Source organism: Manis javanica, chromosome 5 (assembly GCF_040802235.1).
Source record: "Manis javanica isolate MJ-LG chromosome 5, MJ_LKY, whole genome shotgun sequence".
NCBI classification, from domain to species: domain Eukaryota; kingdom Metazoa; phylum Chordata; class Mammalia; order Pholidota; family Manidae; genus Manis; species Manis javanica.
Genome location: NC_133160.1, coordinates 31,348,141 through 31,364,339, shown reverse-complemented (window position 1 = coordinate 31,364,339; position 16,199 = coordinate 31,348,141). Strand labels below are relative to the sequence as shown.

Sequence of the window (16,199 nt, the reverse complement as noted above, 5' to 3'; positions counted from 1 at the left end):
CATTTTTTAATTGACCTTCCACAGAGAATACAAAGAAGTTGTTTAGAAGTAAAGTTGGTTAAACCTAAGGGACCTCCTGAACTCCATCTTTAGACCAGTCCAATGAACACTTCTGTTGTTCCGAGCCAACTGCTACAGAAATATTGTGGGTGTTGGTGGTTAATATATCCTAATGCAATAAAAAATGTATCACCTATTAAACATATCTGTCTATATAATAGAAAAAAAACCATACTCTCAATACAGAAAACATTTGAAAAGGACTTATTCATTCACTAAATGAATGCTGAGTGCCTTGTATGGGGCAAGATCCTTGCCTTTAAGCAGTGAACAGCCTAGTGGCGGTGGGGGGAACAAAGATTACATATACACAACATGTGCAAATATATTTTATATATATATATATATATATATACACACACACAAATTATATATGCAATATATATATACACATACATTTATATATATTACATATAACATGTGTATTTATATATATATATAAAACTATCCCTCAAAAAGATAAAATATAGTTTGAGAAAACCAAAAGACAATTCTCCAAACCTATATAGACAGATGTAAGATGCTAGCTGGTGTTCTTGATTATAAAAGAGAGAATTCTATACAAATTGATTACTGTCTCTTGATTCTAAACTATCCTTCCATTTTCTGCTCTGTGGTGCTATGATCAAGATCTACACAGTGCATTTCCCAGAATCTCTTTAGGTTCTGCCAATTGGAGACACTTTAGAGGCTGAAAGATAGTGGGAAAGGAGAAAGGAATTTATTGTTGTTTCTGTCTTTTCAGCATCTTTCCAGTTGCAGAATACAATACAGTTTCAGCCACCAGGTCTGAGCGCCAACCCTGCTATCCTCATATCAGTTAGCAGTAGCAACGAACTTCATTTCCCTCAGTGGTCTAAGCACAACTCTGAAGGGGGCTCTTCAGCAGTCTGAGCCAGCTTTGTAGGGGGCCCTTCAGAGTTTGAAACAATAGTTATGCTGTGGCCCTTCCTTGGAATTCTGAGGTTCTGGTAACCTCAGAACCTCTTATCTTCCATTCCCTCAGCCATAGGATGTGTTCTGCTTTCTGAAGTTACTACTTGCCTCACTTCAATGTTCTCTTTGAGTCTTCCATCTGTATATCCAATTCCCCATGTTAAATCCACTTTTGAAAACCTTAGCAAGGTTTCTGTCCTCCTAACTGATAAAAAACCTAAAAATGATGCCCTTGAAAGATAAATATGGTATAACTGTTTGAGTGAACTAAAATTAAAAAAGGGGGTATATATATATATATATATATATATATAACGTAAGCCAAATGAATTATAATAATATGAGATGTAGCATCCAAAGACAAGTCAAGAAAACATAATTTATAGTACTTTTTGCATTTTTACCTTCAGAGAAATAAAGCTTCCAGCCTTTATATGGTATGAGTTGATCTAATGTTGACTGCAGTAGCAAAGACTGTGGGTTTTGTTCTGGGCGGTGGGGGGAAGAATACTAGATTAGTAGAAATAGAATATTGTTTTCCAATTTGCTTCTCCTTCCAAAAATGAAAACCTGACATGATATCAGAATATTTAAATTACAGGTTTTGGTAAAAATGCTGGATATTAACATTCAAGTATTACTCTAAGGGATAAAGTCAGACTGAAATTTGAAATAAACTTCTTTGTATGACAGACATAAATAACTTCCTTCATGAAGAAAAAAAAATTGAACAATCGTGGACCTCCCCTACCAGAAGAATGTTTTCCCCTACTTTTACTCAGGTCAGGTCTGTGTTCTCTTTCTCTCCATTTTCCTGAGAAGCTCCCACCATCTCTTCTTCTTTTCCAACTTTGAAATCTTCCTCGTCCAAATCCTCTCCCTCTATATTCTCCACTCATGTCTTCTAAAAGATAAAGATTAGAAAAGTCTTCATCACAACTACAGGGGAAACAGTGTTCCAAAAAATATATTAACACAGTAAGTAAAGGAAAATCAATGTATTCCAGTTGGAAAGACTAGTAAACAGGCTGCAACATTGTACACCACAGAACAAGCCTCCAACACTCTGCAGTCCTCTTTCTGAGATATATCATAGGTGTTTAACCAGGTATACTGGATGCTCATGGGATAAAAATAGGAAAAGGCACTCCACCTGTTTTTAAAGAGCTTCCACAATAGAAATTAAAATGAGACAGATAATTAGCCATAAGATAGCTTGTTTGTAGTGTTTGAGAATTATTTTAGGGCAGCACTAGCTGAACATAATCCTGAACTATGACACTAGGAATACATCACCATAGCTCCTTATATACCAGCTATCCTGCAGTGTCATAGCTACAGAGACACATGGCTATTTTCACACAGGCATCTGAGGCACACCTTTCTGGGGAAGCACAGGACTCGGACAGGGTACATACGTTTCAGTCTTTCTTTTTTCATAGGGGCCAAAATGGGAAAGAAGTTAATTTCCAGAAGATTTACAACTGCCTTAAAAAGACAATGGAAGAAAGATAATTTCTAAGCCAATACTGATAAGACAGATTACTTGCAGTTTCTCGATAAATCGTTGAAATGCAGTTAAGACTTTCTTAAAAGCATATTCTTATTTGTTAATGCAATTTTGGGAGGCTAATTATCCCTCCATATTTTTTTTTGTACATAGCGAAATACTCATTTTTATTAAACTCTAATCCATAAAGATAGTTCCTGGCTGCGTATCAAATTATCCAAAATACAAGTGACCTTTAAAAATGGGTTTTAAAACAACATATAGGTGGAGCACAGGGCAGTTTCAGGGCACTGAGACTATTCTGTATGAAACAGTAATGGTGGATATGTGACATTACACATTTGTCAAAATCCATGGAACTGTACTACAGAAAGAATGAACGCTAATTGTAAACTGTGGACTTTAGCTAACAATAATGTATCAATATTGGTCCACCAGTTGCAACAACTGTACCACACTAATGCAGGATATTAATAGGGGAACTGGGGGTAGGGGGAGGGAAGAGGAGATACATGAGAACTCTCTGTACTTTGTGCAATTATTCTGTAAACCTAAAACTATTCTAAAATTAAAGTCTATTTTTAAAAATAGTTCATATCCTAAGTATAAAAATAAGACTATAACCGTACACGGTAGTGCAATTCGTTACGAGATCATATCCGAATCTTTGTTTAAAGGAATTTAACGTGTAGAGCGTTCCTTCGACAACCCTGTATGTCATAGCTTTTTCAAACGAGATAATTTGGTGAGAACTAGCAAAACTTCCAACACAAATTCAAGAGGTAGGCCTTGAGAACGAGTAAGGAGCCACCCGTAGCCCGCTGTGCTTTTAATACCTTACTTCATTTACGTTTCCTCAGGCTAAGCTCTTACTTGCAAAAGACAGAGGTCCCAAAGCTCCCCTACTTTACCGCCAAGCAGGCTCCTGGGTAGCAGATCTACCCCGCCTGGCTCACTTCCTCCCGGGGGAAGCACGGTGGGGCAGGGAGGAGACTCCGAGGTCCGAACTCCTCAGGTAACCCCTGCCCAAGTCCAGCCGTTCCCTTCGGCTGCAGCTCTCCCGACGTGTCCCCGACAGGCCTCGCCTCACTCGACAGTGCAGTACGGAAACCTCAAGTCTCTCTACCGACACCTAAAATACCAGGGGAAAGGCGAGTTCCAACGCCTCAGTCAAGACGCCTGTCTTTTTCCAATTTCTTTTTTGGCGCTTATGTGACGCAACTTCCGTCCGAGGATCAGGAGGGGCGGGACGGATAGCAGCCAATCAAGGAGTTCGTCCAGGCGGAAGCCGCGAGGCGCCCGGAAGCTGTGCAGAGGCCACAGCTAGAAAGCGGAAGCCGTGCGCAGCACGTGGGGGCGCCGCCGGTCGGAGGTTTCGGCGTCTTCTCTGCTAGTGGGACGAGAGGCTGGCCTCCGCGACAGCGGAGGAGGGGCGGGGCTCGGGGCCCTGGAGGGTCGCTGCAAAGCAGGGAGACCGGCTGAGCGTCATGGAGGGCTCAGGGAAGCAGCCAGGCCCACAGCCACCGCGCCCCGGGGACCACTGCATCCGCGACGGCGACTTCGTGGTGTTGAAACGGGAAGATGTGTTCAAAGCCGTGCAAGTCCAAAGGAGAAAGTAAGTCAGGTCGTCGACCTTTGGAATTCCCCGCCCCCATCTTGTAGATAATTCCTTCCTACACATCTTCCTATATAGCCCCCCACCAGGTCCCATTCTTGGCTCTCAAGATCCCCAGCCTCCTCGCTCGTTATCTCCCCCCGGTCTGCCCTTTGAGGCCTTTTCCTCCAAGATCCCATCCTGGGCACTTGGGGTCTCCCTTACCCCTGCTGTCTCCCTGAACACCCCCCCTTCCAAGGTCTCGTACCTGGCCTTTTCAACATGCCTTTCAGTCTCCGCAGAGTCCCTTTCCCATTCTTGGCCCAGTGGCCGCCCCCGCTCCCCACCCCACCATCCCTTGTCCTGGGATTCTGCCCCTAGGTTCCTGGGATCTTCAGTCCTGTTTTCTCACAGAACGCACTCTTCACCCTCTGATCTTATCCTTGCCTCTCAGAGCTTCCCCTAACCTCCCCCACCTTTTCTGTATAGATCCTTTTTCCTCATTAATCCCTCACTCAGCCAGTCTCAATCCCACAGGTATGAAATCTGTCCGACCTTGTCTGGCCTTCTGGCTCCTCTCTCTGCCCACTGGGAATACTCGTCTATGTGGAATAACGTTAGGAAACAACTTCCCATGAAATATGGGATGATTCTAGGGGGTTCCCTTATTTAACACCAAGGGGTGTGAGGTCTGAGGAAGTTAAATTGCCCAAAAGCAGTTTGCTCAAGGACTCAAAACTTGAAATTAGGTTGGTTTGTTGAACCTGTGGATTCGTTACCACTGTTTTAGTGTTCTGTTTTAGCAAGAGAAGTGGGAATTCTGATAACTTTTTGGCTGGGGTGGGATGGTGGTGGTGGTAGTGAGGTTGTTAAATCCCAGTAGCTTATTAAAGGTGAAAATGAGTTAGGATGTTTCAGCTAATCATTTGAAAAATGCAACCAAGCTTTCTTTTGAGGTGGGTTATTATAGTACTTTTGTCAAAGAAGTTAAGTTGAATGCAGTATCAGAAGATTTCTACAGACCATAAGGCTAGGTATTGTGAGACCTGGAATTTCTGAGAAGTGCTCACTTTCAATGAATTATTTTACTCCTGTGTGAGTCAAACTGTTGACTGACGTTTAAAGTGAAACAGGTGTCAGAAAACAGTCAAGTAACAGTCCCCAAAGCACCAAGCTGGTGACAACAAGCTTTTTGGCAGAAGCACCAATTCAGTAAAGGAACAAAAAAATATACAAGGGGGAAGGATTTCTTTTAGTCCAGAAATGTAATATCTGCACCAACTTTTATGCATTTAAAAATTTTCCGTTAATAAAGTATTTTATCTTGGTGGTTGAAATTAGAAATTTGTGACTCTCATCACTGTTATACTTTGTATTCTTGAACCCAGTACTTCTTTTCTTTTCATAATTTCTGATTAGAAATGTGTGTGTCTGAGCAGATTATTTTTGGGAAGTGCCAATGCTAATTATTTAAGCTTTTTAACTGAGAGATAACAGTGCATCAGAGTCCTCAGCTGCCAGAGGGGTAAACCCAACCCAGCTCAAACCCAGTGTTTTAGTAGCCCTGGGGTGCTGGCAAAGGAGCCTGGGTGATGCGGTCTGTGCCTCCTGTCATGGTCAGCCTCCTGGGTCAGAGAAAAAGGAAGAGAAGGTATGGGACGGGGTCACATACAGGACGAACCAGTACATGCCTACCAGGATGCAGAGTTCTCTGGAAGTGGGCCATGTTCTGACGCCAGGCAGGGCTTCCTGAGATCCATTGGTCTTTGTTGGGACAGACAGTGGTATAATGGAAAGAACCAGGCTTTGGGGTCAGACAGACCTGCCTTTGAATCTCAGCTCCCACTTTGTAACTACATATCTTAGACAAGGTTCTTTTCCCTAAGCTTCAGATTGCTCATCCAAAAGGAGCTGTGTGCCAGTGTTACTGTGAAAATTAAAAAGTATGAAACACACCTACCACACTGCCTAACCCTTGGTCAATGCTCAGTGGATGTTTTTTTCTTTTGAAAGGAAGGTTTTTGTTTTTGTGGGACTTTTGTAAATTGTGATGAGATGAAAATCTGGGTAATGGGAAAATCTAAAGTTGCATGATCCTCAGTACAACATTGCTACTGTTGGGCACATTTCCAAGTGTGTAATTGTCAGTATGTTTATTTGTAAATATAATTTGCTTTTACTAGATGATGTTCAAGGAAAATGACCAGTTAGACCAGGGAATTTTGTTAAATCCGTCATCTCAACAGGTGTTCAATGTTGAGATTTTCTTGTATGAACTGCAAAGGGTTTCACAGTGTGTGTCCAGCGGGGCAGTGATCTCAGTGACCCCTTATTGCTCTTCATGGTATTTGCAAAGGCTGTGAGGTTGGACATCCAGTCAGTGGAAATTGGAGTCAGACCAGTGCCTCAGAAGAGGAATGTCTTCTGTCCTTGTGTCTTGTTTCAAATGCAACTTTTTTGTGGCTTCTTTATTAATTTTATATCTCTGTCCTAGCCCTATTCACTCCAGTTCATTTGTCAGTTCGTCTTCAGATATAATGCTGCTGATCATCCTTTGTGGAGACAATTGAAAATAAACTAGATTCAACATATCTTTTTGATACTGAATGCAAATGAGATTTAGCTAATTGATTGCATTTTCTTCCACAGAAAAGTAACTTTCGAAAAACAGTGGTTCTATCTGGATAACGTCATTGGCCATAGTTATGGAACCACATTTGAAGTGACCAATGGAGGAAGTCTTCAGCCCAAGAAGAGGAAGGAGGCGCCTACTTCAGGTGTATGAAATAGATTCTCTTGAGCCAGTTAGTCAGAAACCTGTCTACGCCCATAATTCTAAACTGCTACCCAGGCACCTTTTCTTTTCCCAGAGAAATCTAAACTCATAATCTAGAAACTGTAGCTTGGTAGAATGAACCAAGGCCTGCTTCTGGCTTTCTGAAACCTGGATTCTCGCTCCAGCCCATTATTAACTGGCTCTCTGACCTTGGACCAGGCATTTAATCCCAGGAGTCCTTCCTGCTTCAGTGCAAGAGCAAGTGCAGAGCCCCAGTTAAGTCACAGCTGAAAAGCGATTGACGATAAAGTAGAGGTTAAGAGGTCTGGCTTTGAATTTAACTGACTAGCTTTAAGTTCTGGCTCCATCACTTGCCTTATAACGGTGGGCAGGTTATTTGGTTTGGTTTCTAAGTCTAACATGGAGCCATAAATACATTGAATGCCTGCGCTGTAGTCAGTGTTCAATCGTATCATGTAGGAAGCTCCTAGGGAGCCTTGCCAGTAGGAGAAGCCCCATAAGTTTAGCTACTATTATTAATTAGAATTAAATTCTTAGATATTTGTTAATATAAATATACTTAAAATATTTTATTAATAAAGTAAAAATGCTTAAATAATTATTAAAATTGAGTAATTGAAATACTATCAATGTTGTGGTTCAAGCCAGTTAATCAAATACTTTTAAATTAACACCCATATTTATAGTAAACACCAAATATGTTCCAGACATAATCAGGCATTGCAATGATAGCACTTCATGAGATACACCATCTCATAAAATTTCCTCAGCAGTGGGAATACCAAGTAGAAAAGCAGCAACATAATTTCAGACGGTGATGTGTGCTGTGAAGATGGTAAGGCAGGGAGGTGTACTGGAGGCTGATTGGATGAGGTGAGACTTGGCTGAGATAATGATCAGCCCTTAGTGATGGACAGGATCCAGCAACTCAGATGTGTCAGGAGAGCATTCCAGGTAAAGGAAGCAGCAAGTGCCAAAGCCTGCAGTGAGACTGTGCTTAGTGTGTTTAAGGAACAGGAAGAAGGACAATGTGGCTGATATGCAGGGGTCAGAAGAGGGCAGAAAACAGGAGGTAGGTGGAGCAGAGAGGGTGAAATACGTGAAGGGGAAAAAGAGGCACAAAATTCTAATTATAATGCAAGTTAGTCGTAGGGATGAAAGTACAGCATACGGAATATGGTCAGTAATATTGTAATATCTTTGTATTTGACAGATGGTAACTGCACTTACAGGGATGAGCATTAATAAGTAGATAGCTATCGAATCACTATGTCATACATCTGAAACCAATATAATATTGTATATCAGCTATACTTCAATTGCTAAAAAAATGTGGGGCAGAAAAAGTAGGCAGGGGCCAGATCATGTACAACCTCACAGGTTATTTTGGGAATATATTCCAGTTGCTGTCGGAAGCCACTGTCATTTTGTGTGTCAGAATGGATGAGCCAACTTGCATGTAAAAAGAACTGTGGACTGTAAGGGGGCAAGAGTGGGAGCAGAAGATGAGTTAGAGACTTGGAATAGTCTTGGCAGGAAGAGGTAGTGGCAGGACTGGGGATGGCAGTCGAACTGGAAGGCCAAATGTGAGTGGCTGATGGGCTGTCTGTGGATTCAGATCATCAATGTCATAAAGCAATTTCCTTCCTTAGAGACCAAGGAAGCAGGCACTGATAATCGAAATATAATTGATGACGGGAAATCTCAGAAACTTACTCAAGATGACATAAAAGCGTTAAAGGACAAGGGCATTAAAGGAGAGGTAATATTCAAAGGATGTTGTGTTTTGTTTTTGTTTGTTATGTAGGAAATTGCTTCATGTTGAAAACAGATTTTACCCAAGGTAAAATGTAAAAATACTGTGTACTTCTCTTAGAAATAATTTGAAGTGTTATGTGCAATTGAGTATATCAAAGATTTTGTTTCTTATATACAGAAATATAAGTGAATGACATTAATATTATTAGCAAAAGAGAATTTAATAACGTAGTGCATATCAGAGCTTAACTTTGTTCATTTTCAGTAATGTTTTCAGCCAGCCACAGGAGTGACAGTTTCCTTGGCCTCTCTTCTCCCTTTGTTGTGTATCTCTTTATCTTTGAATCAAATGAAGTTACAAAGTCCCTTGTATTTTAACACAAATTCTAGATAGAATTTTTAAAAATGCAAAATTCATCCATTTGGATTTCTGAGAAAAGGGACTGGAGAATCAGACCTGTGGATACATTCTGGGGTAAGAAACCTTTGAAGTTATCTTTTTTGTGAAAATGAAGTTTCAGGAAATCTGCTCCTTTTCTTATAGGAAATAGTTCAGCAGTTAATTGAAAATAGTACAACATTCCGAGACAAGACAGAATTTGCTCAAGATAAATACATAAAAAAGAAGAAAAAGAAGTAAGTAGTTTTTGTTTGAAAAGGATAAAAATATTAAATCTTTTTATAAATTTGTAAGATGTGTATATTATTAAAAATGAACAATTTTTAATCAATTTTTGAAAACTGATGTTCTTTTTTCTTCTTCCCCCAGATATGAAGCCATCATTACTGTTGTGAAGCCATCCACCCGCATTCTTTCAATTATGTATTATGCAAGAGAACCTGGAAAAATTAAGTACGCTTTGTTTCCTTTCAAACGTGTAATTGGGGGAAAATATATCTTTAAGAAATATGATTTTAAGTAAAATGAAAACACTTGCTCACCTGCATAAAGTGTCCTCCTACCTCATAAATTGTAAGTCCTTTTTACTGTTGTTTCCAAAACAATCAATAATCTTACCAACATAATTTTTATGAAACAAATGAAACTTGAAAAATGATTAATAAGAAAGCTTTGCTTAGCTAAAAATAAATGAATTATTCTTTTCCCCTCAGCCATATGAGATATGATACACTAGCCCAGATGTTGACATTGGGAAATATCCGTGCTGGCAATAAAATGATTGTAATGGAAACGTGTGCAGGCTTGGTGCTGGGTGCAATGATGGAACGAATGGGAGGTAAGATTTAACATTTACAAGTCCATTAAACACCCACCATATGAGAGGGATCTAAAAAATTCAAACTCATGGAAAATGAGGTTAAGTTACTGTGAGGTTAATGAAGTGACTTGGTAGGCCCATGTAGCTTAAGCCCCCTGGACCTTCCTGCACTGTCCACAGCTTCCAGCCTGCCAGTGGCCCAGGTAGCAGTGGCCCTTTCTTCCTTTCCAACTTCAGTACCAGTGAGGATGGCTCTGAAGCTCATGGCTGGCTTGGAACTTGGGGACAGTGAACTTGGATAGCAGATGCTCATTTTATTGGCTGCATTAAGGGGATTGGATGTGAAGAATGCAGCACCACCTGACTGTCCTGCCTTTTCTCTGATCCCGTAGGAGATAAGAACTTTTAACTGACCTGTTTTAGGTTGCGGCTAAGGGGAAGCTAAGAGCCAGTCACCAACATGTAACATCCAAATTTGCATGATCATAGGGTTTTACTGTAGGGTTTGTTGGGAGTAATCCTTTTTAAGACTTCCTGTTTACTTATTTTGAAATTATATTGCCCTAATTGGGAATATTCATAGACTCCAGAGGAGCTGCATCATCCTTCAGCTTCTGAGGAGAGTAGAGAGGCCTTCACTCTTCACTGTAGAGGACCCTAAGGGTTTCCATTGTCTTGAGTCACCCATCGAGTGGATATGTGTTTTTTATCTGTTCAGGTTTTGGCTCCATTATTCAGCTGTACCCTGGAGCTGGACCAGTTCGGGCAGCAACAGCATGTTTTGGATTTCCTAAATCTTTCCTCAGTGGTCTTTATGAATTCCCCCTCAACAAAGTGGACAGTCTCCTAAATGGCACATTTTGTGCTGAGATGTTATCTTCAGAGCCAAGAGACAGTGCTTCGGCTGAAGAATGTAATGGCGCACTGGAGGAGAAACCGACTTCAGAACAAGAGAACGAAGACAGCATGGCAGAGGTGCCGGAGAGTAATCACCCAGAGGAACAAGAAACAATGGACATTGTCTTGCAAGACCCGGAATATAAGGAGCCTAAAGAGAGAGAAAGCAAAAAGGATTATGTAAGAATGCTAAGAGTCCCCACTACCCTCATAATATTCCCTTCAGGGCTCCAGTCAATTTCATTTAAGCACTGGGATTTGGTTTGACTTTGGAGCAGCAGCTTCCAAGATAATAAATATCAAAACAGATGGAGAGTGTGTGTACATGTGCGTGATCTAAGCTTTGGGTGGAGGTTTTAGGACACAAGTATTGTATAGGTACCTTAATGATTGTCTTATAACATATGGGCTTGCTTCCTTCTGTGTTTTCAGCTTCCTTGTAAGTGACCTCCTTCTGTTGCCTTAGTCTAGATTGGTAAATACTGCTGAAATGTTTTGACTGATGAAGGTTTCCATGAACCTGACTGACCTCAGTATACATTGGTTTCTTGTTTTTCTTTTTAAGATTCAGGAAAAACAGAGGAGACAAGAAGAACAGAGGAAAAGACATTTAGAGGCTGCTGCTCTGCTGAGTGAAAGAAATGCAGATGGGTACGTTGATGAAAAATGCCAGAAACGGCTTGGTGCTCATGGACTCTGCTTCAAACACATCAGCATCTGTGTCTGCTTGTCTGCTTTGATTATAAGTGGAAACAGAGGTGATGACTCTGGGGTCTTTTTTGTTTTTTTTTTTTTAAGAAAGGAGGCCGCATCTGGTGAAGGTGGGAAATTGTGCTGGTTTCAGAGTTGTAGAAAAAACTTGAAATTTCTCAAATAATGGTGCATCAAGTGGAGCTGCATTGTCCCACTACATGCTGGTTGTGGGGCATTCAATTTGATGCAATACTGGTTAATGGCAAAGCTAAGGAAAACTTGACAGGAGAGAAAGATTCAGATACGTGCAAAGCAGTACTGCAGTGTTGGGTTTGTTTCCAAATGATCAAGAATGTCATTAAATATTACTTAGAGTTGCTAAGCATCCTAAGAGCTTTTAATCCAGTTTGTGTTTCCTGGAAAGTAATAGCTCATGATTTTATTGTTTGGATTTTCAAGAATGTTATATTTAAAGATCTTCCTTGTGTGAGTTATGCAAATAGATACATGATCATTTTAAATGCATTTTGAAACCTGCTGTGCTTTGGGTATGAAGAGAAATAATTTGTCTAACATTTCCCTTGCAGTTTAATTGTAGCTAGTCGTTTCCATCCTACTCCATTGCTACTGTCTTTGCTGGACTTCGTGGCCCCTTCAAGGCCATTTGTGGTCTACTGTCAGTATAAAGAGGTAATAATATTGAAACAGAGTGGGTGGGAATTCTTACATCTGATTGGGAATGCTTACATGTTGATTCTCAAATTGCGGCCAATGAGGTAATTCTTAATAGAACTCTGTTTATGCCTTTAGCCTCTGTTGGAATGCTACACAAAACTTCGGGAAAGAGGAGGGGTCATCAACCTCAGGCTGTCTGAAACCTGGCTGAGAAATTACCAGGTACGTGTTCTTACAGCCAGTCCTGGGGAGCTGCCCTCCTAAATTTCTGGTTCTTTGCAGTTGTGTCAAAAACTGATAAATAGATATATCCCTGTTGTTATCTGCAGAGATGAGAGTCTCATGCCTGTATCTCAGAAAATTCCCTGACCTTTCCTGACCCTCTTTATGTTAGGGTCCATTACTCTGTAATTCCACTCCAGAGAAACTTGAAATACAAAAAGCTGTGGTTCCTGTTTCCCCAAGGCCTTGAGATCACAATAACCAATAGTAGCGCAGTCTCTAGGTTGACAAGAAACTGATCCTGTCCTCTCTGCTGGGATGTCTCCGCAGCAAGTTCTCAGGATTTACTGGTAGGACTGTCTTCCAGTTAGGTCTTCTGAAGGCAAATAAAAGATCAGAAGTGTAAGAGATTTATCTGGAGAAAGCCTCTGGAAGATAAGGGGAGAGGGAGCAGAATTAGACAGGAGAGCCATCAGGTCATGTTGCAGATCCAATGCCTGTGAAAGGAGGGGGAGGAAGAACCTGTGGTGCTGCTCCGCGAAAGCCTCAGCATGATGGGGACCCCCAGAGCAAAGCTTGCCCATTAAAGAAGCCCTCCTGGCAAAATAGCCCAGTCTGGTGCTCGTGCCCAGTTACCAACTTGAAGCAGCCCGTAGCCCCCAGGGTGTGAATGCCAGAGCAGATCCCAAAGGAGCAGCAGCTCGAGGCTTTCTACTGCCTGAACTCACAGCCAGTTCTGTCTTGATGAGAGGTCTGAGGGAGCACCTCCGTGGCCACCACAGGCCCTGCCCTGCTGCTTGGACATCATACATAATCCAGGGCATTCTACAACCCTGGGGAACGCTGCCCTTCGTGATGGTCATCAGGCTGAGCTATGGTCACAGAAGAGAAGTCTTGTCAGAGTTAACAGCGTATTGGGGAAGGGAGGCTCTAGCTCTAAGCCCTGTAGCTGCTTCTCTGTTGAGTCAAACTCCACTGTTGACCATGAAATGTCTGGAGCCAAGAGTTTTTCTTGACCCGTTGGCTTAGATCAGTTCTCATTGCATTAGTGTCACTGCTTGTCAAATGTATTTACCACCAGAAACTTGCTTCAGGTTTAACAGAAACGGGTTCAGTTTTATTTTTCAAAAGAAAAATCTCTTAAATCAATTTCTACACTTGCATCTGCACTGCCATGTGAAGGGAGATGCATTTTAGGAATTGGTCTCATTAAATCATCAAGAGAGTCTGTGTCATTTAAATTCTGGTTTCTGGCATGTGTATTGTTAGCATGTGCTTTATCTGCTCAGGCAAACATGAATGTCTGTCTTTCTGACTTGATTAGGTTTTGCCAGATCGAAGTCATCCTAAACTACTGATGAGCGGAGGTGGGGGATACCTTCTCTCAGGCTTCACTGTTGCCACTGACAACTTTAAAGCAGACCCCAGTCTTAAATCCAACATGAGCACTCTGGAAGTACACAAGACTCAAGAGCCAGCAGCTAAAAAACGGAAATGCCCAGGGTCTGACTCTTAACCTTTTGAAAATTGCTTTAAGTTTTGTTCTCAGGCATTTTACAGTTAGTAATTAAACTTTAAATTCCATTACTAATTGTTTTTTCATATCCTAAGAATAAGAACGTGTCTATATACCTGCTCCTGGAAAGGACGAGTAAGCCTTTTGTCCACCACTGACACAGATAGTCTGTCAAAACCTTGAACCAAAATACCCAAGCCTGGGTTATGCAGTGGACTGCTATATGGCTAATTCTGTTTATTTCACAAAAATCCTGTAAGTACTTTTGGTACTCTGTGCAAATATCTTGAGAATTTAAGAATATATTTATACAGAACTTGATTTATATGTTAAACTAAGCAAAATAACACCAGAGCTAAACCTTGGGTACTGAAAAGAAGGAATCTGTGGAAGAAATTTCTACTGTTCATTCTGCTCTCTTCAGCCTAAGCAGTATGGATGTGTGCGTGTATGAGATTTACAGTACCAAAAATGTCTACCCTGTTCCCTCAGACAGCAGAATAAACTTTTCACAAATGCTAGATTTTATTATTTTAATGGTTGATGACCTAGGAAAGTTAATGCGTATTTATTTTACTGCCATTTTTTGCTGATAGAAAGGTGTAATAGGGTACTTTTTTGCATTAATTTGCCAATTCTTTCATTCTTTGTTCCAAATAAAGACTGGAGTTTTTGTGTACTATTCAATTAAAGGAAAGAGGAAGGGTTTTTTCCTTACCCAGAGACTTTTGGGTGGATACACACATATATGTATGTATATGTAAATGTATATAGGTGTTGGTACATACTTATATGTATACACACACATACATATGGAGACAGAATGCAATGTGTATATGAACTATGACAAAGTTTAGTGCAGGGCTTAGACCAGTTCTCATTGCATTAGTGTCACTCCTTGTCAAATGTATTTTAAAGTGCCTTTTTTGGTGATGATTAATGCTGGTTTGTTGAGCTCTGGCATGATTAGGTGGTTAACTTTTCTAAGCTCTGGAAAAATATGATCAAATTATTTGGACATCTGCTGCAGCCAAGAAACGTGTTTAGAGTAAGCCAAGGCTCTTACTCATTTGAGAGTATGAGTCTTCCTCACAAAACATGCTCACCATGTGTATTGTTCACATTATTATAGAAGAGATGCACATCATCCAGTGAGGAGCATCTAAGAAAAATAAAACTTTTTTCTTAATAGCATGTACTATTCTGATAATGGCCAGTGTGATTACCAACAAGTACAGTTTGATTCCTTTTTCTTAAAACAATTGCTTTTAAAGAATAAAAGTGTTTCCTACTACGATATGTCTGACTTAACATTAATAGTACCGTCAGTGACACCATGTTGCTTGTAACACATGGTCTGTGTCAGAAAACATGCCCAGACTTGTGCCTCATTGAACGTGTTCTTGCAAAGTGCTGCCTATATACAGCCAGTCAAGTTTGGACAAGGACATAATATGTGCACAGCTGGATTCCGTGGTGGCTGGTTTCCACTGGTCACTGTTGGTAAGACCATTTACTTGGGACTCGGCCACTTTCCATGTCCTACCCCGGTCCGTTCAGTCTGGGGGTCTGTACTGCAATTCCTTGTGTGTGTGCCCATGTAGCTGCCCTGGAGTTTATGTGTGGACTCATTTCACACACCAGCAGCTGTGTGAGCCGTAAACTGTGTCTTATCCTTAAGCTGTGTTACTTTTTTGTCATTCCTATAATTTACTTCACTTTTGAGGACTGCTGATTTAATTTAGTGGCTTGAAATTTAGTGTGACCATAATCCCCCAGAGGGCTTATTAAACACATTGTTGGGCCCCCATCCCCACGTTTCTGATCCAGTAGGTCTAGGGTGGTACAGAAAAATTGAGTTTCTAATAAATTCCCAGGTGATCTTGGTGCTGATAGCCCAGGAAACACAAGAAACACACCTGGGTAGACATCAACATAGTGAGCTAAATACATGATGTTTTCACCTTGTTTTTAAAGTGGACATCTACCTTTAGAACAGATGAGTGGATAATTCTATGACTTCTGGATATCCAGCCACCAAGAGAGTTATGTGAACTGCACTTTAATGAGTGGTAATTAAAAGTTAAAGACAAATCATTTTGTCATGTCCATCTTGTTTCTCCATTGGATATGGGTACTTGGAAGTATGCAGTGGTGCCAATTAGAGGATTTTTTAGCTTATTATCAGTGTCATACTAAAATTGTATGATGCAAGTTTTTTTCTAGCTTTATTGAATTATCGACATAGCATTGTTAAAGGCATACAATGTGTTGATACATTTATATGTTGCAAAATTATTACCACCATAGCATTGGTTAAC

At 40.7% G+C, this 16,199-nt stretch overlaps 2 protein-coding genes across 7 annotated transcripts in view; one reads left to right on the top strand and one right to left on the bottom strand.

Annotated features, from left to right (window-relative positions):
- The window catches only part of MCM8 (minichromosome maintenance 8 homologous recombination repair factor), a 60,737-nt gene extending 57,025 nt beyond the window's left edge, over positions 1-3,712 (bottom strand). The window contains exons 1-3 of one of the 5 annotated variants that reach the window (XM_037017593.2): positions 3,380-3,712; positions 1,748-1,900; positions 1,401-1,484 (exon numbers count right to left, since the gene is read on the bottom strand). In XM_037017593.2, the coding sequence (XP_036873488.1) occupies positions 1,401-1,484; positions 1,748-1,895 (232 nt within the window). In that variant the 5' untranslated portion in view covers positions 1,896-1,900; positions 3,380-3,712. The remainder of the gene's footprint in view (positions 1-1,400; positions 1,485-1,747; positions 1,901-3,379) is intronic. The other 4 variants (XM_037017592.2, XM_037017595.2, XM_037017594.2 and 1 more) reach the window with 4 other exon arrangements.
- An 89-nt stretch (positions 3,713-3,801) lies between these two features.
- TRMT6 (tRNA methyltransferase 6 non-catalytic subunit) lies at positions 3,802-15,177 on the top strand. Of its 2 annotated transcripts, XM_017643054.3 has the most exons (11): positions 3,804-4,121; positions 6,750-6,877; positions 8,550-8,659; positions 9,200-9,291; positions 9,425-9,508; positions 9,769-9,893; positions 10,594-10,952; positions 11,338-11,423; positions 12,053-12,155; positions 12,276-12,362; positions 13,687-15,177. In XM_017643054.3, the coding sequence occupies exons 1-11, from the start codon at positions 3,994-3,996 to the stop codon at positions 13,876-13,878; spliced, it is 1,494 nt and encodes a 497-aa protein (XP_017498543.1). In that variant the 5' UTR covers positions 3,804-3,993; the 3' UTR covers positions 13,879-15,177. The 2 variants fall into 2 exon arrangements, 1 of the variants encoding a protein (XP_017498543.1); XR_005061154.2 differs by lacking the exon at positions 13,687-15,177 and having other exon boundaries at positions 3,802-4,121; positions 11,338-11,530; positions 12,276-12,307.
- Positions 15,178-16,199: the final 1,022 nt, after the last annotated feature.